Raw genomic sequence first — 22,041 nt, 5'->3', positions numbered from 1 at the left:
GTAGACAATTCTTCGTCTTTTAACGCCTTGTTTATAAAAATCCAACCATAAATGCCTTCAAAATATTTTTTTGAAAAAATGTGTTTTTATATGAAATTTATAGCAACTAAATGCAGTTGATGTAGTTCAAATAAAATTTTGATTTAGAAAAATATTCTAAATGATTTAAAAGATTTTAGTAGCATTAAAATCAAAATTATCACATCTTTATTTGATTATTTGGACATAGTTTTGTTCTGAAATGCCTCAGAGTTTCTACCAAATGAAGTGCTAAAAAAATATTCATACGTGGTCATATGAAGAAAACACGAAAACAACAAAATATAAAATAATAAAGAAAATAAACAAATATTCTAGAGACAATACACATAGTTTGTTAAAATCAAACACTTACTGCTTTGAAAATATTAAAGTCTTATGCTATAAAACTTGAAATTTTATATATACATATATTTCTTTTTCAGATCTAATAATAATATCATATGTTGTATGACAAGGCAATAAAGATTTCTAAAATATTCAGCTGCTACAAGAATTTCAATTAGTTGTAAGTATTATGTTAGAAAATTTTTTTGTCAATACATGATACAAATATTTACTTTATCAAAGCAAGTTCTAAAACATACCACATTTGAAGGTATCCAAATTTTTGTAAGATGTGTAGTTTTATGTCAATGATTGATTGATTTCATTGTGTTTAACGCCACTTTCAACACTAGTGTTCTATTTTATGGTACTCAGTATTTATTGATGGAGAAAGCAGGATTGCTTAGAGAGTACTGAAACCTTCAGTAGGAAAATTGACAATCTGAGTCAATTGAGATTAAAAGTCTAGACTAATAAAATAATTATCATAGTAAAACAAAAAGCGCACCTGCATGTGCAGGATTTTGAATTCCCAACCTCAGTGTTTAAAGGCTAGTGATACAGTAATTCAACTACTAATAGAACAGTGTCTTATCATGTATATGAAGCTTGTATTTTTATCACATTCATTTGTTTTCTTTTTTTTTAATTGCATTTTATATACTACAGTTTCTGCATATAATTACGTTTTTTCTGTTTTAGGTCTTTAAACCGTTAAAAGTGAGTCTAGACACTACAGATGTAAAGATAAAAATCCAGTAATTTGTAAGCACTCTTTTAGATAAAGTTCTATTACAAAATAAAATAAAATTTTAAACCATTTTCATTAGCAAGAATGACCTGGTACATTTATAATGAAACCCTGTGTCTGAAATCATCTTAAATACATTTTCTACAAATCAGGTTTATAATATTTGATGTGTTCATTTTCTGTCTCCCTGGGGACATGTACATGAGAACACACACACTTATGCACACAAAAACACAAATATACATCTTTGACACTCACACATATGATACACATCAATTATTTTAATTAAATTTTGTTTTCAGGTAGCATGGAGAAATTTCCTTGCCTAGCAGCACTAGGCTTTTCAGTTTCTGTGAATAAAAGACTGGAGATAGATGAAGTAGAAGACAAATTTATAACTAATAAACTACTTCTTGAATTGAACAGCATTAAAGAAAGGTCCAATGGTGATTACACATACCAGGATGTCCTCAACTGGATATCAAGTCTTTGTGGTAAAGAAAATGTAACCAACAAAAGCTTATATTTAAAGGTAAAATCAATACTACTGAAAATCAAGACAACAGTTTCAAAGCTAAAAAAAAGCAAACTTAACAGTGAACATGTTGAAAATTATTTAAATTTGGTGATAGACACTGATACATTATTAGAAATTCCACACAATCCAAGAAGAAGGAAGCATCATATCATTGAAACATATGATACAGAAAACATTTCAAATGTGAAATCAAAGAAAAGAAAAACAAATGAATTGAAATACAGAAATAAAAGCAGCACATGGAGAGAGGCAAATAGGAAACTTAATTTCAAACTTCAAAACTGCGAAAAACAGTTAAGTCAGACAAAAAGAAAATTGAAAATATTACAGATTCAAAACAAAATAAACAAGAAAAAATATACCAAAGTATTCAAATTTATGACAAAATGTAGAAGTAAGACCGAATTAGAGACAAAAAGAGATAAAGAGAAAGTGCGATATTGGAAAACGCAAACTAACAAAATAAAGCAGCAAACTCAAACTAAACTGGACAATTTGAAAACAGCCATAGAAACCCATGAAGAAATACATAGACTAAATCGCTTAGAAATCACAGATCTAAAAGACAGATTACATGACTTGGAATTGGAACTAGAAAAAGATGAACACACTGCCGAAATAGATTTAACAAAGCACAGTAAATTTGGAAGATATACCTATACAGCAGAGACAGATTTATGCATAATGGAATTATTGAACTGCCATGTTCCCTTTGATAGAGTTGATACTGTCATAAAAAGTGTTCTTTCTCTGTGCAAGTTGAAAGCTAAAGATGAAACCTTACCAAAGAAAGATTATGTTTCATCTGTTAATGTCCGTAGACTTGCCATTAGTCAAGCTCACATTGCAGAGACATGCATAGAAGAAAACAGAACATTGTACACTGACGAAACAAGAAAAAATGGACATTCATATGGCGTTTTCATAACATCCAATGAAAACCAAGAACCTTGCTTATTGGGACTGAAGCACATGTCAAGTAAAGCATCAAACAGAGTTAGAAACACTGAAAGAAATTTTAAAAGAAATTGAGGATCGTACTCAATATTTGCAAAATGAAAATCCTCCAAGTTCGGCTTATAACATTTTAAAAAATATCTCAAAAACAATGTCTGATAGAGCTGCGACAGAAAAATCATTCCAGCAACTTCTGCAAGATTACAGAACAACTCTTCTGAAAGAAAACATGGATAACTTTAATGAACTATCAGAACCAGACCAATTACTGATTACCAAAATGAATAATTTCTTTTGTGGTCTTCATCTTTTAGTCAATATTGCAGATTTAATGTGCAGTATCTTCAAAGAATGGGAGCAGACTGTGATGAACAAACAAGTAGGTGGGGAGTCTGCAATTATAAAAACAGTTAGAGAAGTATGCAAGGCATTTGTTCCTGGCGTGGACAAAAAAAATAGAGCATCACTAGAGCTAAAAACATACCTGTCAAGAATCAACGTTAAATTTCAATTGAAGGCATTCCAGAGTAACCGATTCAACATTGTCTTCCATAATAGAGGAGTAATATATTACCTTCGTGAACATTTCATTTACTTCCTTGAAAAATCCGAAGGCAATACAAATACATTGAATATGCTGATGAAAGACGTATTGAGAAATTTGAAATGAAGTCACAATATTGTAGGATTAAGGGCATTAGGAGTTTTCAATAAATTTATAACAACACCTCTTTGGAAAATTATTGAAGCTGACAATACACATATTATAGACATGAATGCGCACTACCATAATCTCATCCAATTTTTAGAAGATGTTGCGACAAATGTAGAATCAGCAAACGAACTCTTAACTGGCGAAAGGCGGTCATTCCCCAATATAAAGATAAAGAAAGATGAAGTCTGGGAAGTTTTGGTCAAACAACAGACCAATGATGCAGAGACTGTGAGTCTGTTGATGCAGATGGCTGCCGCAACATGCAAATCATTAAAAGAAAAAGTAAAAGATCACTTACCCGGTGGAAAATTTGAAAATGTTACAGCAGAGGTACAAATACAAATGAAATCAGTCATTCCACACAACAAATTACCTGAGTGGGTATTTGGATACCTGGATTGGCTCCTTAAACACAGACCAAATTCAACTAGACTAGCCAACGAAGCACACATCGTTTACAAATTGAACAAAACATCAGAGTGGCTCCACAAAAAAAGTGAACTAGAGATTGAAAAGCTAGTTCAATGGTCAAAGAGAATGTTACCCATTATCAAGTTTCAGGAGAAAGAGAGAATCAAAGAAATAAAAAAACAAATGGAGGATTTAAGCAAAGCAAAGGAAGAAAAAAGCAAGACAAAAAAAGCCAAACAACAGGAAGAGAAAAGAGAATTACTGGATGCCATCTTTTTACAAGGGCTCTGGAAGTCAAGGCAAGAAATAGAAATGAAACTACAACAGAAGTCAAAAACACAGAAAAGAAAGATGCTGACTAATCAAATAAAATTTATACAGTTAATCCTAGAACAATCATCTGACAAAAAAAAACTTTCCAAATAAGCAGAATTGAAGGCAAGCCAGTTACTGTAGATAGACTGATGTCGAACTTAGAGATCTTAATAAGATTGGAAAATGTATCAGGTAAGTCGTTATTTATACAACTCATAAAACAAATGCATTGAATTTTGGTATATGTTGCCTTGGTGAGACAGCAAACAAACAACACAGTCTAATCAAAATAGGAAATATATAACTTCAGATTGACCTGAACATTTACTCAGTAGATTTAATTTTGTTGAGTTATGCTAATCTACTATTTCTAGTGCAATATTACAACATGTTTAATTGCATGAAAACAAAACTCATCATACAAAAATTCTTGTTAGTAGACACACTTTTTTAGTGAGAAAAAAAATGTGCAGGCTTCTATAAATTAGAAGTTGAGTTTCAACAGACCAGCACATGTGGTGATTGACAAAGAAATAACTAAATTGCAATTAAAGAAAAGTTATTTACAAACATAATTTTGATTAAAAAAAAATGAAAATCGATGAAAACAGCTGACTGAGTACTTATAACAAACTTTCTTTTAATCAATTTGATTTTTGTTGTATAGATTTCAAACTACGAATACGCTTTATATATGTAAATATACAACAACATAACATACATTAACATATTTTTCAGAAGTAGAAGAAGAAGTAGAAGAAACACTGACAGAAGAATGAAAGGCGACATAACATTTACTTAAAATTGAAATAAAACACATTTTCTTTTTGATGTATTTTAAATATAAACAATTGGAGATGTTAGATAAACTTAAATAAGACAGCAACCTAACAGCTCAATCACAATATATATCTAGAGGTCATGTCAAACTGTATGCAAAAAATGAAGATTGTGGTTTACATTGAAATTTTAATACATATATAATATAGTTTGGTTGAAAGTTAGCTATTCTTTAAGGCGTTGATACAATTTGCCAAATTTATTTAGATTTCTTTTTTAAGAACTTGTCAATGAATGTTTTCTCTATTCCATGTTTAGCATAGTATATCTGTATAAAAATAAGGTGATGTGGTATGATTGCCAATGAGACAACTGTTTTTGATTTTTTTTTGGATATCTTCTTTTCCTGTCTGGCTATGTCTTTTATGGCCACTTCATATGGACTCCCCTCCGTGATGAGTTTGCATGGTAACTATGTAACATTAATATTTTATTTCTTGCATATTTTTAAGGAATAGCATTCTTTTAATGTGTCATGACATTAAACATGATATACATTTTTTAGAAATTTTTATGGAATGAAATAACGTTATTTTCTGAACATCAATTTTTGCTGAAATGGGATGTTTTGGTACGGCTATGACCTTCTCCGTGCTCTCTATAGTACATTAACATATATAATAATTGTTTGATAGTGATTCATTATGTATATGTTAAATTACTAAGGTATTTCAAAAGTGCAATATGACAATTATTTAGTCTAGTGCCATAAGATCAAAACAAGCCAATTCCTCCAGGGTAGAAAACGCGCCAAAAGGGGAGACAATGTCCTCGAAAAAAAATGTCCCATACTGATGACCAGAAATAATGTCTTTTTTTCAATAGGTATTAAGTATTCTTCAAATTGGGGTACACAAAAAATTCTCTTCTGTTGAAATGGCGAAAGCTGCAGAGTCACTACTTATGTCATATTTAAATGTTATCGGTGTCTTATGTCATAACTAAATGTTATTGGTTACATGTTACAAACCACTTTAATCGGTGTCTTATGCCATAACAAAATGTTATATGTCTCATGTTAGAAATCACTCCAATCGGTGTATTATGCCATAACTAAATGTTATTAGTCTCATGTTAGAACCCACTTTAGTCGGTATCTTATTAAATAACTTAATGTTATTAGTCTCATGTTAGAACCCACTTTAGTCGGTATCTTATTAAATAACTTAATGTTATTAATCTCATGTTAAAACCCACTTTAGTCGGTATCTTATTAAATAACTTAATGTTATTAATCTCATGTTAGAACCCACTTTAGTCGGTATCTTATTAAATAACTTAATGTTATTAGTCTCATGTTAGAACCCACTTTAGTCGGTATCTTATTAAATAACTAAATGTTATTAGTCTCATGTTAGAACCCACTTTAGTCGGTATCTTATTAAATAACTAAATGTTATTAGTCTCATGTTAGAACCCACTTTAGTCGTTATCTTATTAAATAACTTAATGTTATTAGTCTCATGTTAGAACCCACTTTAGTCGTTATCTTATTAAATAACTTAATGTTATTAGTCTCATGTTAGAACCCACTTTAGTCGTTATCTTATTAAATAACTTAATGTTATTAGTCTCATGTTAGAACCCACTTTAGTCGGTATCTTTTTAAATAACTTAATGTTATTGCGAGAATTGATGATTTATCTCTTACAGCATTAGTTTATGTTTCATTTGATCCAAATTTCTTAAGACTCGGTGATGATTTAGAATTTGACATTTTGTATAAACTGTATGTTGACATTTAGCTGTCGTTTTGCTTTTTGAATTGTGGGGTTACTGTCTCGTCGAGCTATATCCGTATCTCCTTTACAATACGTATGTACCGTTTGAAGAGAAGAAAAGTAATTGATATAAACAATTCACACCATATATTTATGTATAAATGTTCTTATGTGATTGTTAGTTCATATATCCATGAATAAAAGTCGTACCCTGGGGCTATGTCAATATCCTTAGGACATTATTTAGAATGGTCTTAGGACGTGTCTAAGACATGTCTTATGATGTAAAACCAGCTATTTTATGACAGTCATAACCATAATTGTCCTAGCACCATCCTAACACATTTATTTAAATTTATAAAAACATGTAGAGATGCAAAAAATGTTGCTAGTATTGATAGAATTTTTAAGCTTCAAATAAGGCAGCACGAATTATTTTAAAGGAGTATAATAATATGACATCGTCAAAGATAAATTTTTAAGAGCTGTGATGGATGTCATTTCAATTTATTTTGTATATAAGAAAGCAATTTTAGTTCTCAGTGTATTTAGATATGTGCATCAGGTTACATGTTACAACCACACAAGGTATTTTTTGTTCCAAAATCTGAAACTGAAAAATATAAAGTTTAACGACTTGTTGATATCTGGAAGTATTTCAAAAAACAATTGTCTACAAATTTAAAACAATGTAACACAATTGAATCTTTTGAAAAAAACATTCTTCGAATGTCTTCGTTAACCTGCCTTAGGACTAAGACGTGTCCTTAGACCGTCCTATGATATATCCTAGTCCTAAGATAACTTTGTTGACACGGCCACAGGAACACAAAATGTAAAACGATTTAAAATTTAAAAAAAAAACAACGGCATGAACATTTTTGATAAAAATTAAAACGAAAAACAATATATGACAGACTGTTACCAACACACCAACCATTGGATTACTAGTGTATCGGGATGAAACATTTCTGTGAGCGCTCAACCCTCCCCTAACATGCAACAATAACGTTACAGCACAGCATACAAACAAACTAAAAATCAGTTGGAAAGGGTCTAATCTAATTTTTATGAAATCTGTTTCCAATATTCTGTATTTTTTGTAGTATAAAGTATCATTAACAACATTAGATTCTTAGATGATGATAACGTAAGTCTGGATAGACAACAAAAGCATCATGCGTATATTTGTGAGAGGCCTGATGAAGACGTAATTTCATTAAACCGTTTGAAAATACATATATCTATTTATTTTTCATAATTTTTTCTGTACGTTCATTTATTTCGTAAGTAAAAATAGCAACAATGTTATTATTATTATTTTTTATTATCATTGAAATTATCTAAAGCTATCTTTTTTAAGGGAATATAATGTAAAAAATAAGTTACCTTGTTTTCCGATCGATAATTTACGTTAACGACCATGGGGGATTTTACACCAAACGAAATCTTCATTTTGAAGATGCTCTTTCCTTGACGGAAACCGTTGAGCACTTGCGATATTTATTTTCATTGAATAGGTTTTCTAAAGTCTGGATACATTGTAAGTCGTGTCCTCATTCATTTCAAATTGATCTGGGTTTTTCCAAATCAAAATTTTAAAAGGTGAATCTTTTTTGTTTACCACTCATTAGTCTACTACTGACGGAGACGATTGGGAATGAATTCTAAAATGTCCGAATAAACTTACTCCAATTAACATCGTGTCTGAAACTTTATCGTTGTTGTTTTCATTTTAAAAAACATTGTATTTTAAAAGAATATCATCATGATTATAAGATACAAACATGTTCTTTTACTAAATGAGAGAATGCCGGAAAATCATTTTGAGAGCTAGAATGACAATTATAAATTATTTCAATGAAATTTATTTTTCTGTTGACTATATTAATTAAAATCTTTTTTATATAACTTTACACGTCCACGAATATAGAGTTCGTATTCATATCGCATTAAACTGTTCTCGTCCTGAATGTACATTTAATTTGCCACCGGACATTAAAAATCCATCCATCCATCCACGGATATGGAAATTTGATCTCTGTATATAAATCAGTGTGATAACTTAAATATTTTTAACATTCATTTGGAATTTAAATATTCAATTACCACATCTATAATAAAATTGCAATTTTTTTAAAACAACTGGGATATTTGGAATTACTCAAAAATAAAGCCATTACTATTGATGATTAAACGAAGATTTCAGATATTTGTCCACAAGACAGCAACTAAACAACAGTGAAAAACACAATTACCCATAAGATGAACTTTCATTCGGATAGTTAAATTATAAGGGATCCTGTACATTTTGAGTGGGTTCGTACAAAAAGGAGAAGCCTTAGAGTGTGACAAATATATGTTGGGGTCACTGAAATATCCAAGCAATTCATATAATTGATGTAATGATATTGTACCTACTTTTATGATTAAAAAAGTCATTTAAATCGAGGAGGGGTATCTATTTATTACTTCGTCTCTAAGAAACAAACACAAACATCAACACCTTTCAGAAAGATTGGTTTTCCATTATCTTGAAAAGAGATATTTACTATAGAATTCTTTGTAATGTTTATATATTTATAATTAGAGTATCGTAATTCTTAGTTACTGTTATTCTGTCAGTGTTCTATTGAAGCGTTCTATGCGTCCTTGACTCTGTGGGTGATAGGGACGTCGATGTAACTGTCTTACGTCTCTAAATTTCGATTAAGGACATAAATTTGAGACAAAAATGGCCATAAATTTGAGTTAATAAAGGACATAGATTGGAGACAATACAGGGCATAGATTTGAGACAATAAAAGACATAGATCTGAGACAATAAAGGACATAAATTTGGAACGTCTATGACGCAATATTAAAAAGGACATAGATTTGCAGAAAAGACATAGATTTGAGGCTAGACATAGATTTGAGGCTTACATATATATATATATATAGTAAGTGTGTGGAAATTATTATGCATTTATTATGCTTCTTTATGTTCCAACAAGTAATTTTTTAAATCTTTTTTTGAATGAGCTTGTAATTGAGGTTGATTTTTTCAGGAATATTTGTAAGTTATTCCAAAAATAGATCCTGAATATAAGATTAGTGTAAAGATGAGGAAATGTGTTATGGTTGCTGAATGAAACAACTATCCAACAGAGTTAAAAAGAAGTAGAAGTTATATAGGCCTCAGTACAGCCTTTAACAATGAGAAAACCTATATTGTATAATCAGCTATAAAGGTCCTGATATGAGAAAGTAAAACAATTCAAATTAGGAAACTGAGGGTGTAATTTACAATACAACTATTTACTTAAAACATGACAGACCAAAAACTAATTAATTATTGGCTCCTGACTTGGGAAAATCCAACACAAAAAAGCATAGTTTTGTTTATATTATATAGGTCAACAACAAAAAAATAACTACCATAACTGTAAAATTAAGCAATGATAAATTTCATGCTAATTAATTTTTGTTTTTCAGTTACAGCTTGCACCTCTCAACATGAGTTATGCAGGAGTAGCTGGAAAGTGTATACGCATGGTGTCCTACCTTGCAAAGGTATGAAGGAAAATTATTGAAAAATAACATTAACATGTTTACTGTTTGGCACTGTTATAAACAAAGGATTTAGAAATCGGTATTTGCTCTATCCTTTTTGGCTAATAATATGGATATTTTGAGTAAGGGTTTTATTTCAATTCTTGATTAACAATTTTTTATCTATTTTACCTATAAAATATTAAGAATTATCGCTATTTTACGAAATTTACCTTTAATCTTACTGACTGATGATTTTCTTACTCAGCACAGTAGAGTGATATGAAAATTATCTCTAGAAACTAAGGGCACACATGCCTGTCAATGACATTAACATAGTTGTCATAAGTAACATATTGATAAGCAGATTATCATTGGTCATCTCAACTCGATTTACACATAAATTTAATGACCATCAATGTAGGGTAGTGTAACAGGAGGGTTCGATGGTTATGCGACACCGTCCCCTCGTGTCGATTGAACGCCGGACAAAGGTTTGTTCCACTGGGACTGAGCTCTGGCAAATGAGACCAAATACAGATGTTCACATACTTTATTAAATATTCTACAGAAATTTACATATAAACGATGAAGCCAAAATATTAATTTAGTTAAGTAAAGATAACAGTCTAAATGTGTGGAGCAAATACAGCTCCACTGGTCTAATTCAGACCCAATACAAAAGATTTCTTTAATAAGTCTATACTTTTCACAAGTCCATTGAAGAAGGTATAATTCCTCCATAAGAATGGCAAAATCTTCTCTTAAATATCCAGTAGAAGGAAACATGATTTAAGACTTGACTTGTATTGTAACGACTAACACCTGTCAGTAATTTGAGGTATTCAAGGCATTTGTATGAACTGTCTCAAAGAGTCTAAATTTAGGTCTTTTATGATCTTACACAAAGATAACAATTCATATACATGATACTTAATAATGTTTTTTTTAAATTCAGAAAACCTTAAACCAGGCCAATTTTACAAAGACAGATATTCAAGATCTGAGAGAAGACATCAGAGCATATCATCAGCTTATGCATCAACATGCACCTGAACTGAAGAAAAAGGCTAAAACACATCTTCTGTTGCATGTGGTAGGTTTCAGATATGGAAAAGAAAGAAATCCTAATTGAAAAATATGTAATGTGTAAATAATAAGGTCAGAAATAGATAACCTTAGCTGTATTTAGAAAATCCTTTCAGAATGTTTGGTACTCAATGCTTCATGCTTTTATTAAAAAAAATTTCAAGTGTCCCTGACAAGTCTTTTGTAGACCAAACTGGCCTGTTATATATATGACATATTTATTAATGAAAGGAGATATGGTATATAAATCAATGACACAGTCATCATGCAACACAAAAAAATAGAAAAGAAAACATATACACTTTATATTATTTTTTCTTTATTGAAAAAAAACATCTATTTCTAAGTGTAATCAGATATAAAAATTAGATGTAAAAGTAACATCCAAGCCCTTCAAAAATTCTGAATACAAAAAAGTTGATATATTTCAAAAGTTGTACTAATATTGTTTATAAACTGTGACAGGCTATATTATGGTTACATGTATAGCTATAAAATGTAGTTACAAGAGTACAACTTATTTTCCATAACTGAAATAGCCACTGAAAACTTTGAATTCCATGTTCAGTTTTCAAGTTTGGCCACATGCCCACCAGCCCAGGCTTGTATAATTTTTATACGCCCGTCAAATTTTTGACGGGACGTATTATGTTATACAAATGTCCGGCGTCCGTCCGTCTGTCTGTCCGTCTGTCCGTCTGTCTGTCCGGCGTAAACATGTCGCACCGTAACTTGAGAATGACTTATCCAAATTTCATGAAACTTAAAATAGTTGTTTCTTATGATGGTCAAACGATCTGTATACTTTTTGGTGAAAATAAGATTAAAACTTTTTGAGTTACGGGACTTAGTAACTAAAACAGGTTTGTGTTTTTTTTCACATGTCGCACCGTATCTCAAAAACAATTTATGATTTTTGCTTAAAACTTTACACACTTCTTAGTTATATTAATCTTAAGATCTGTATACTTTTTGGTGATGATTCAAAATTTTATTTTTGAGTTATTGAGTATTTTGTTAAAAAAAGGGGGAGGGGTTTTTCACATGTCGCGCCGTATCTCAAAAACAGTTTATGATTATTGCTTAGAACTTTACACACTTCTTAGTTATATTAACCTTAAGATCTGTATACTTTTTGGTGATGATTCAAAATTTTATTTTTGAGTTATTGAGTATTTTGTAAAAAAAAGGGGGAGGGGTTTTTCACATGTCGCGCCGTATCTCAAAAATGATTTATGATTATTGTTAAAAATTTTACACACTTCTTAGTTATATTAATCTAAAGATCTGTATACTTTTGGTTTTGATTCAAAATTTTATTTTAGAGATATTGAGTTTTTTGTAAAAAAAAAAAGGGGGTTTTCGCATGTCACGCCGTATGTCAGAAACTATTTATGCTTATTGCATAAAAATTCACACACAAGACGACGGGCGTATCATGCGCTCATGGCGCAGCTGTTTATTATAGGTGCTATAAGAAAATTTTATTTTAGCCTGATATAACAATAATTTCTAAAGAAAGAGCATCTGGTTGGTGGTTTCAGAAATTTTTCAGGAATACTGCCAGACTTGTCTTAAAACTACACATTATTTTTAAGATGTGATTTGATTTTAGGTTGAGGATATACAGCGCCATGGTCCACCACAGTCTTTTCTAGAGGACGCTTTTGAAAAAAATCACGGTACAATTCGCAATATAATATTTTTACAGAACCAGAAAGCGAGATCAAGAGACACCAGCATTAAATTTGCAAAGCACTATGTTGCTAAGCATATTATGACTGGAGGGTATTTTGAGGACCATGAGACATGGTGAGTAATAAAATTTAAGGAAGAGGAAAGTAAAATTCCTTTATTTATAAGTAAAATCCAAATTGAATCTGTAAAGTGGTAACAAGCATATACAGTCACTCCTGCGGTGTATCCTAAACTGTGTCTGACTGACAAAATGTAAGACTAAATTTATTCGGTCAGACAGAAAATTATAGATCATTTTAGTTGAATATGTTGAGGGAAAAGGGTCAAATTTTTTTTGGGGGTCATACAAACCATGAAACAGTTTGGCACAGACAGGCAACTGGAAGAAACAGTCTTGAATTTGAAACACCATGGGTAATATGTTTATCGTTGTTTTCTTAGGCAAGGTTATTGACTTGGGCTTATTACATCATATAATTCTCTTTCTATTCAACTGAGAATTTCGTTTTGTAACCAATGTAAACAAGATGGCGGCTATTATAACACAATCCAGCTGCCGACATTAAAAATATTTATTTTCACAGCGCGTCAATCGTTTAAATTAAATAATAAACACAAAACATTCATTGAATGACAATAAGAGTTTTTGTAGTTTATTTTTTTACCAGATAGCAAATTTCATGGAGTACATATTTTGCGTTAACCAACAAATATATTCATGCGCCAGGCTAATTCAATGACACAAATACACAATTTACTTGTGATAGAGGTTATGAGTGTGGAAAAATAAATTCCTTATCTCCAATTTAAAAGAATTATAAGGATTAAATGCTTTTTTAAAGGAATTTATTGGTGTATAAAATCAGGACCAAGTCACTCACAAACATATTATTAATTTTTGAGTGAAGGCGTTTAATCCTATAATAACTCATTAATAATTGTATATAATTAATCGACTTGAAACTGTAATTGAAGATTTTTACTATTCAGCATATCATTTTGTGGATTTTCATTCATAGGAAAACTGCATCACCAAATGTGATCAACTTTGGATTATCCTCCCCAGAAGTAAGAAAGTATTTTGGGTTGGGTCACCAGACTCAACGGGTCGCAGGAAAAATTTCATTATTAAAAAGAGGAAAACATGGACATGTTTTGGAGGAATCCCAAAATGAGGATGTAATATTGAGTGCCACTCTTTCACTAAATATTGATGCTAACATCAGCCAGTATACCCTGAAGAGAGGAAGTGGTGTGACCACCCAAGAAAATGAGCTTGCTCAAAGTGGCGATTGGGTGCAATACATAAATGAGAATGAAAATGTAGGTGCAAACATAATACCGTATGATCATTAATAAAGATTCATTTAAACATCTTCTGTTAATGAATTGTAAAAAACTAACAATTTATTTTTCTGAGTTGTTTATTTTTTTTTCTTTTCAAGTAATCATACCACATCTCTTATATTTATGTAAAATATATATATCTAAGCCTATATAAATAACAACCTTAAAGAAATTCCTGACTGTACCAACATGTTGACTGTTGTATGATTATGTACCAGTAGTCCATTCAAACCAAGTTTGAACCTCAAACTAATTGCAACAGAAAATGTGTTAGTTCTAATCTATAGCATTAAGCCCTAATTATACACATAAAAAAGTCCAATAAAATCTTACTTGATGAAAACTCAAAATCAGCATTTTTAATTTCCTATGGAAATTAACATTGGAAAGGGAGATAACTCCGCAAAAATGAGTCTTTTTTTTAAACCAGTTTCTGGTTGATTTTCTTAAAATTCATGTAAAGTATGATACTTTGATGGGGTTATAAGTTCTTGTTTGACTACATTATAAAATCTTTAGCTCATGAAATGTGACAATACCAAAGTGTTATGCATATTTTTATTTTTTTTTGCACATTTTTCATTAAAGGAATTGCAAATTTATGGTTTTGTGACCATTTTGAAAAAAATAATGTGAATATTTGGTATTGTTTATATCTGTAAATTATATTTGTTCAGCATCTACCTTGTTTCAAGATACTTTAAACCATAAAAAGAAGAATAGATGCTTCGTTATTTTTATCAAATTTGAGATTCTTTACCTTGACATGTTGAAAAATCTAATAAATGGTCAACTAACGAATTATTAAATCTAGGTTGCAGCTGGATAAAAGATATGAAAACACCTTTAGAGTTGTTTGTTATACTCTAAAGAATAAAAGCGGTAAAGTTATAATTTTGTATCAATTTTATTGATATTTCTGCTTTATTTGCAGAGTTATCTCCCATTTCAATACAAATCTCCATAGGAATTTTAAACTTGTGATTCTTAGTTTTCCTAAAGTTAGTTTTTTCTTTGTATATTTGGGGTATAATGCTAAAGATTAAAACTTAAAAATCTTCAGTTGCAATTACTTCAAGGTTAGGGTCAAATTTATGCTAGATTGACTGGACTATAGGCTTCATATAAGTTACACTTAAGATAAACATTCTGAGTATGCAAGATACTATGGGGAGTCAAATTTCAGCTTGACATATTTTGAAGATAATTGAATCAAATAGGAATAATATTATGTAACTTCGTGTTTAATTAACATGCAAACCCAATATAAATTGAAGACGAACTATTTATGAAAAGGAAATGGTATTTAGTATATCCCCGGCTCCTCACTTTTTTCTTACCTTATTTAGGTTATACAAATAAATTATATATTATCCTACAAGTATTCAATAGTACATATTTTGTATATTAATTGCCCACAAATTTTAACAAGTTTAGTGAGTATAATTAACATAAGATATGTAAGAACACTGAATTGTCCAATAGAACAAAAGAGAGGAACTATACCAATAAAAGAACTTGTTAGTTAAATATTTCAATAAGACAGCAAACAAACAACGAAATAACAAAGACAACTATGATAATTTTGTATTTTTGTTGCAGGAATGCTATGGTATATTCCAAGAGGGGTATATTTTAACACCAAAAAGAGGAAGCACAAGACTAATAGTCAAATTGCAGAAAGCTGAGAAGGTCAACACCAAGGATTGTAACTGTGACATGTACAATGTGCAAAATGTTTTTGATATTTTAAGTTCTATAAATGTACAGAAAAGGGTTAATTTTTTTCATGATTGCAAAAGAGGATCATGCAACATTTCAAAGTCATTGCATGAAGGAAGAATTGAACAAGAAAACATTACAAGAAAAACAAATCATTTGAAACACAAGAAAAATCATACTGTGTATGTTCTAAATAAATATAGTTTCATTTAGTCAATAATGTAAATGTACAGTAGGTTATGTTTGACTTGTTGAAAAGAAGTATGTTTCATAAGGCCCCAATTTAAAATGTTTAACACCAAATATTAATATCATTGTTTCAAGACAAAAATTGCATCAAGATAATGAATTTGGAAGAAGAGAAGTTATAAATTAATATTTTTATTGAGCTTTTCTTATAAAAGGTGTAAATTTACACTTTGAATTATAAATACGCAAAAAAATAAGAGTTTGGTGAAATTTGACAAAATCAGTTGCATTTCAACTTAATTTAGGCCTAGGAAACATAGAGTGCAGGGTTGGACAAACTAAATGTTTAATTAATATATAATATTTGTTATAAAAAAGCTTAAAATCAAAATATCTTCTTTGTTGATGTTATATATACACTGTACTTTTTAGTTCTAAAACCAAAGGAAATTTACTCCTAAGTGACAATTTAAGCTACAAAAAGGACTGCATTGAGGCCTTATCTAATGTACTTCTTTATCTTTGATTGAGCAATAAACATAATTTGTATTCAAGTGTCTTAACTTAATATGAGTATTTTCCAGATATGTGACATATTATTAGTTTAAATTGAACAGGTTTGGACCCTGTTTTAAAATGCACACATTAAGAGAATTGTATAAAATGACCAAATTGAAGATAAAAACTTAACATATCGGTTAAAAAATTACAAACTTGGATACACATCTTAATGTGCTTAATTTTTTATCTTATTGTCCTTAAATTTTGAACAGAAATTTATGTATTAGTTAAGATATTCCTTGTATTCCAAATTTCATAACATGATTTGTATGAAAAGTTTTGAGGGGGCAGTGGTGGTTGGAACAATTGTCTGTAAAAGTTTAGAAATATCTTCTGGTGCTATGACTGCAATGAATCTTGTTATGTAGGAGGTGTTTAAAAAGGTTTACAAAATGAATTGTACGTGAGAAAAATTATTAAAAAAATGGTTATGAAATTATTTAAATTTGTTATTTTAATGCAAATTTTGTGAAAAAAATGTTATGGTATTATTTTAATAATTTTTTTAAAAAGCATAAATTGCTTTTCCATATTCATACTCAGTAACAGTGAAAAGTTTGGAGTAAAATTTTAAAATTTGGTACATACGAATTAACAAACTGTACTTGGATTTGACCATAGCTGTTAATTTGTGAATGTCACATCCTGAATTACTTTCTTGTGTCAAAAGTTACAAGAATGTATAACCCATGATAATCAAATGTATGCACAAGTTTACATAATTTGCTTTTGTTAATATGATTAATTAATTTGCAAAGATATATACCTTGCTGACATATATTTTGTAGTTTGACCCTTGTTTGGCTCCTGTAAGACATGATCCTCATTATTATTCAAAATTTAAATATTTTCATCAATTGGCTTTTAGAAATAATTTACTGTGGAAAAGCTATTTATTGGAACAGGATCTAAAAACATGTATTTCAAATATTTATTCACAGTCACACTATACAGGTTAGATGTAACATTGTTTTGTCTTGATATTAAATTGCTGATCCTGCTTAAATTATAATTTTTTAATCTTTTTATCCAAATATTTCTCAACAAATATGAATATTAATAGATTACCTGTACTCAGATATTGAATGTGTGTTTGATTATAAACATATATCAAATTTTATGTTTATTATAATAAAGCAAATAGTTTTCATGAATCGCCAGAAAATTTCATAAATCTAGAAACTGAAACCATGGTAACAGTTGCAAAAGTATTGAAGTATAACACAAATATTACATAATTGCTGTCAATAATATCATTTTTTGACTAACACAAATTCGAAATATAAAAATAAATCTTATATCTGTAGACAATTTATAATTATTTTATTTATCTGATGTTTACCGTGTATCAATATTGCTTCAAAAATTTAACAGTATAAAAGTTTAATACCACTATGTGTTATGTTTTTTCAACAGAAAAACAATCTGTGAACAACTTGAATGGATCTATATATGTGTTTTAATTCTAAATCACATGGAAAATTACCAGTGAGTGTTTCATGCCCTGATATTACACTTGGTGTACCTGTTTCAGCATTATTTACCATAGTCATCTCATTTTTGTGTCAAGATATATCTCAAGCATGATAAAAGTAATCAAAACCTTTTCATTTATTGTAAAACTAATCATAATTAACTATGCATGCTGTTGACGTATAGATTTGTTATAATGGAATACATTTTTTCTTAAAATACATCTTTGAATATGATACAGCCGTAATACGGATGTTTCAGAAACGTCCGTAATACGTATGTTTAGGAAACGTCCGTGAAACGGACAATCCGTTTTACACCAGTTTTTACACGTACGTTTTACGGATGTATTTTTACAGACGTTTTACGGACGTAACCGTATCATCCGTAATACATCCGTATTACGGATGTTTTACGGACGTATATTACCACATCCGTGATACGTCCGTAGCTATTTTACCTGTGTAACCCCTGATAATGTCCCTGTTTAAATGTTGCATGTGGCGAGGTGTGTTCGACTTTGATAGTTTTCAGTTTCTTGACAAAGGCAGTGTGGTACAGTTTCCTCCAATGAAAAACTGGTATTACCAAGACCACTTAAATAAATTAAGGCAAAAATAGTATACTGCTGTTCGAAATTCATAAATCGATTGAGAAAAAAAAAAAACAAATCCGGGTTACAAACTAAAACTGAGGGAAAAACATCAAATATAAGAAGAGAACTACGACACAACAGAAACACAACATTAAAATGTAACACACACAGAAACGAACTATAATATAACATTGGCCATTTTCCTGACTTGGTACAGGACATTTTAAGAAAAAAAATGGTGGGTTGATCCTGGTTTTGTGGCTAGCCAAATCTCCCGCTTTTAAAACTGTGTTAAACAAACAAACAAAACTTCTGGTGCGGATTTTCCTTTGGTATTTTTTTACTTTTTCTAAAAAAAATAACTAAACGAGGTAAGGCCAAATTTCCATTAATTGTTTTGTATGTGTCATTTTTGAAAATCCTTCAGTCTAACTACAATTCAGGTTCACAGCTTCATATATACATAGTTTGGGTTTTTTACAAAATTTTGACATAGACCTTACTACAAATGCCACAAGACAGCTAAAAATTCAATTTAAATCAAAATCTAAATCCATTAGATGCAATTATATGCTTTACTTTGGGTACAAATTCATACATTTTGGTTAAAGTTTTCCTTAGATGCTTTTTGATTACAAAAAATGCAATATTCACATTCTTGCATCACGATTGTTTTGAAAAGCAACGTATGTCAAATCATTTTGGTTTTATGTTAATAAATTAAAGTATAAATAACAATTAATCACTTATTTAATTCATTACCCAGTTATTTTTAACAACTTCTAGATATTGACCAGGCGAGAAAAACAAATACGAGGAAAGTTGGCCCTACTAATGGTTTATTAGGTCTTTCCATTTTTTCTGTGGAAAGACCTATTGTATTTGTTCTGATTATTATTATTTTATTTGTTTTCTTCCGCCAAATTTTGTTCTTGCGTTAAATGTTTGTTTCGCAATATGTCGCTTAGACAAAACAAGACCAATACCGTGTCTCGACTTGTGCTGCTCAATGCAATTGTTTGAGGTGACATGTATACTAAAGTATGCCTGATCATTCCCTTAAATCATTGAAGCCAAGAAAACGATGAAGAAAATTTTCCTTATCAAATGAGTGTTGTAAAACTATCGGCAAACAGAAAGCGGTTGCACAGCTAATGTAAAATATCTGACACACTACAACCAAACATGATCAAGCTGCTGACCAAATGTATAATCATTCGCTTACATAGAAGCCAAAAAAAGTTTTTCATTTTTCCTTGTACAATAGGTGTTTTAAAATTTAAAACTCTAGGTTAACAGGAGTGGTTGCAACCGAAACAACCAATAATTTTTTTTTATTTGTTTGTAGGAATTTACGAGTTTTAAACTACTGAAAATACGATTAAATTATTTAAAAGGAGAAGTGAATTAAGTCATCAAAAATTATCTAAACTACGACACTTGATACAACTTGAAACCATAGTTATGTTCATATTGAACACTTTCGAATTCTTGTAAGAAGTTCCTAAATTTTACCTTTTCTCGGTTATATATTTTCTCCTTCATAAAAAAACAGATTGGTTTCTTAAATATTTATAAAAACATTTGATAACTTATATTTGATCAAATACGAGAACGATTTTTCATTTTGTTTTCCCTGTAAAAACAGATTAAAATGTTTCAAAGACAAAACATCTCATTCTCTTGGTCAGGTTTACAAAAGAAATCACAATTCTGGACCACTAGTGCGATTGAACAATAAACTGCTCATCTTTAATTTCACATTATATTTTTAAATGTCTTAAAAAATGATCAGTACTCGATTTATTACAATCAGAGACATATATACATGTCTGTTATAACCAATCGCCATTTCTATCTAATAAATGTAAAAAAGAAATATACTAGTTATGAACAAAATCTTGAACTACATAAGACTGGATTAAAACTATTACCTCATTATGCTAGTCTTCCAATATTCCTCTGGTCGTTGACAAAACTCTTTATATACAACCCATTTAAATTTTACTTGGGTTGGAAAGTGGACCGACAAATCCAAACCATGTGATTATAATGGTTTTTTTATTGAAAAGATGTTTATGTTTAGTACACTTGTATAAAAATAAATCACAAGGACATTCAATTTAGTTGTAGGCTATATACATTATTTTTGATTCAGCTAGATTATTTATCGACCAAAGCAACTTTCTTTTTAATGCTGTGTACAATTTCATTTTGAGAAGAAACCATTTTTGAATACCAATGATACGGTCATTTTCGGTTAATATAATGTTTTCTAAATGTTGAATTACTTGAAAACATCAACCAAAAATAATAAGGTTTCTTTTATCCCAGGCATAGATGACCTGATACATGTTTTGGACGACTTTTTAGAAATTTTGGTTTCGATTGCTCTTCTACGTTGTTATCGATGTGTCCTTCCAAGTGGATTCCATTGTCACTTTTAAAGGTATGCTAAATCTATTCTGATAAATTAGTGATTAATTGTTAATTTGTTAAACTAACAACACATCAAACCATTTCGATTTAAGAATCAGTTGGAATCTATGATCTGAATTCCTTTCTCTAATTCTTAGTCGATTTATTCTTTTCATGACCTGTTTGTTATTCTTTATGTTCAAGTTGCGGTTCGTTTGATTTCAGGTCTTCATTGGTCAAAATTCAATTATAACGTCAAATATGTTTGTCTTTCTCTGAATTTCCTATGGGACGTCACACAAAAAAAACGAACATTCTTGATGACGTTACATAGAAATAACACGTCATTGTTTGCAGATAATTGGAAAAGCAGTATTAAGTTTTGCTTGATTTTAAATTTCTTGAGTAAAAATGATAATTTGTTTCGAAAGTAAAGTGAATTGTCTTTTCGTTAAAGTAGGGAGGAGCCTATAGTTCAGTGGTTGTCGTTGGTTCATGCTTGTCATATTTGTTTTTCGTTAATTGTTTGGTTATAAATTACGCCGTATGTTTTCTCAATTGAATTGTTTTATATTTTTCACGTCTTGTCCTTTTATAGCCGACTGTACGGTATGAGTTTTTCGTACAGTGACCTATAATTAGTTACAGCCATTTTATTAGAACTTTGGTGGATAATTGTATTATTGGCAATCAAACCTTCTCCTTATTTTCATAAACATTTATAAGTAAATACGGCATTGAGATTAAAAAAATATTGTTCCTGTGTGCTATTGAAAAAATTTTTGTTTGTGAATAAAGTCG

General features: G+C 30.0%; 3 protein-coding genes across 6 annotated transcripts in view; 2 read left to right on the top strand and 1 right to left on the bottom strand.

The window, feature by feature from the left end:
- Positions 1 to 20,889, bottom strand: part of LOC127729094 (tyramine beta-hydroxylase-like) — a 45,918-nt gene extending 25,029 nt beyond the window's left edge. Inside the window, exon 1 of the mRNA XM_052236748.1 lies at positions 20,757 to 20,889. Within this exon, the coding sequence (XP_052092708.1) occupies positions 20,757 to 20,761 (5 nt within the window). The 5' untranslated portion in view covers positions 20,762 to 20,889. The remainder of the gene's footprint in view (positions 1 to 20,756) is intronic.
- LOC127729096 (uncharacterized) lies at positions 309 to 6,065 on the top strand. 4 transcript variants are annotated; one of them, XR_007994518.1, is made up of 5 exons: positions 405 to 547; positions 1,069 to 1,131; positions 1,420 to 1,649; positions 3,889 to 4,245; positions 4,792 to 6,065. XR_007994518.1 is itself a non-coding variant. In XM_052236752.1 (4 exons), the coding sequence occupies exon 3, from the start codon at positions 1,425 to 1,427 to the stop codon at positions 2,685 to 2,687; it is 1,263 nt and encodes a 420-aa protein (XP_052092712.1). In that variant the 5' UTR covers positions 309 to 547; positions 1,069 to 1,131; positions 1,420 to 1,424; the 3' UTR covers positions 2,688 to 4,245; positions 4,792 to 6,065. The 4 variants fall into 4 exon arrangements, 3 of the variants coding, with proteins under 3 accessions (XP_052092712.1, XP_052092713.1, XP_052092714.1); XM_052236752.1 differs by having other exon boundaries at positions 309 to 547; positions 1,420 to 4,245; XM_052236753.1 differs by lacking the exon at positions 405 to 547 and having other exon boundaries at positions 589 to 1,131; positions 1,420 to 4,245.
- On the top strand, positions 10,638 to 18,146 carry LOC127729097 (uncharacterized). Its single transcript, XM_052236755.1, has 4 exons — positions 10,638 to 11,244; positions 12,853 to 13,049; positions 13,955 to 14,258; positions 15,885 to 18,146. Exons 1-4 carry the CDS (start codon positions 11,185 to 11,187, stop codon positions 16,215 to 16,217), a joined length of 894 nt encoding a protein of 297 aa, XP_052092715.1. The 5' UTR covers positions 10,638 to 11,184; the 3' UTR covers positions 16,218 to 18,146.
- Positions 20,890 to 22,041: the final 1,152 nt, after the last annotated feature.

The sequence above is a fragment of the Mytilus californianus genome, unplaced genomic scaffold (genome assembly GCF_021869535.1).
Source record: "Mytilus californianus isolate M0D057914Y unplaced genomic scaffold, xbMytCali1.0.p SCAF_2, whole genome shotgun sequence".
Classification (NCBI taxonomy): domain Eukaryota; kingdom Metazoa; phylum Mollusca; class Bivalvia; order Mytilida; family Mytilidae; genus Mytilus; species Mytilus californianus.
Note: the sequence above shows the minus strand (reverse complement) of the source record. Positions and strands in the feature narration are given on the sequence as shown.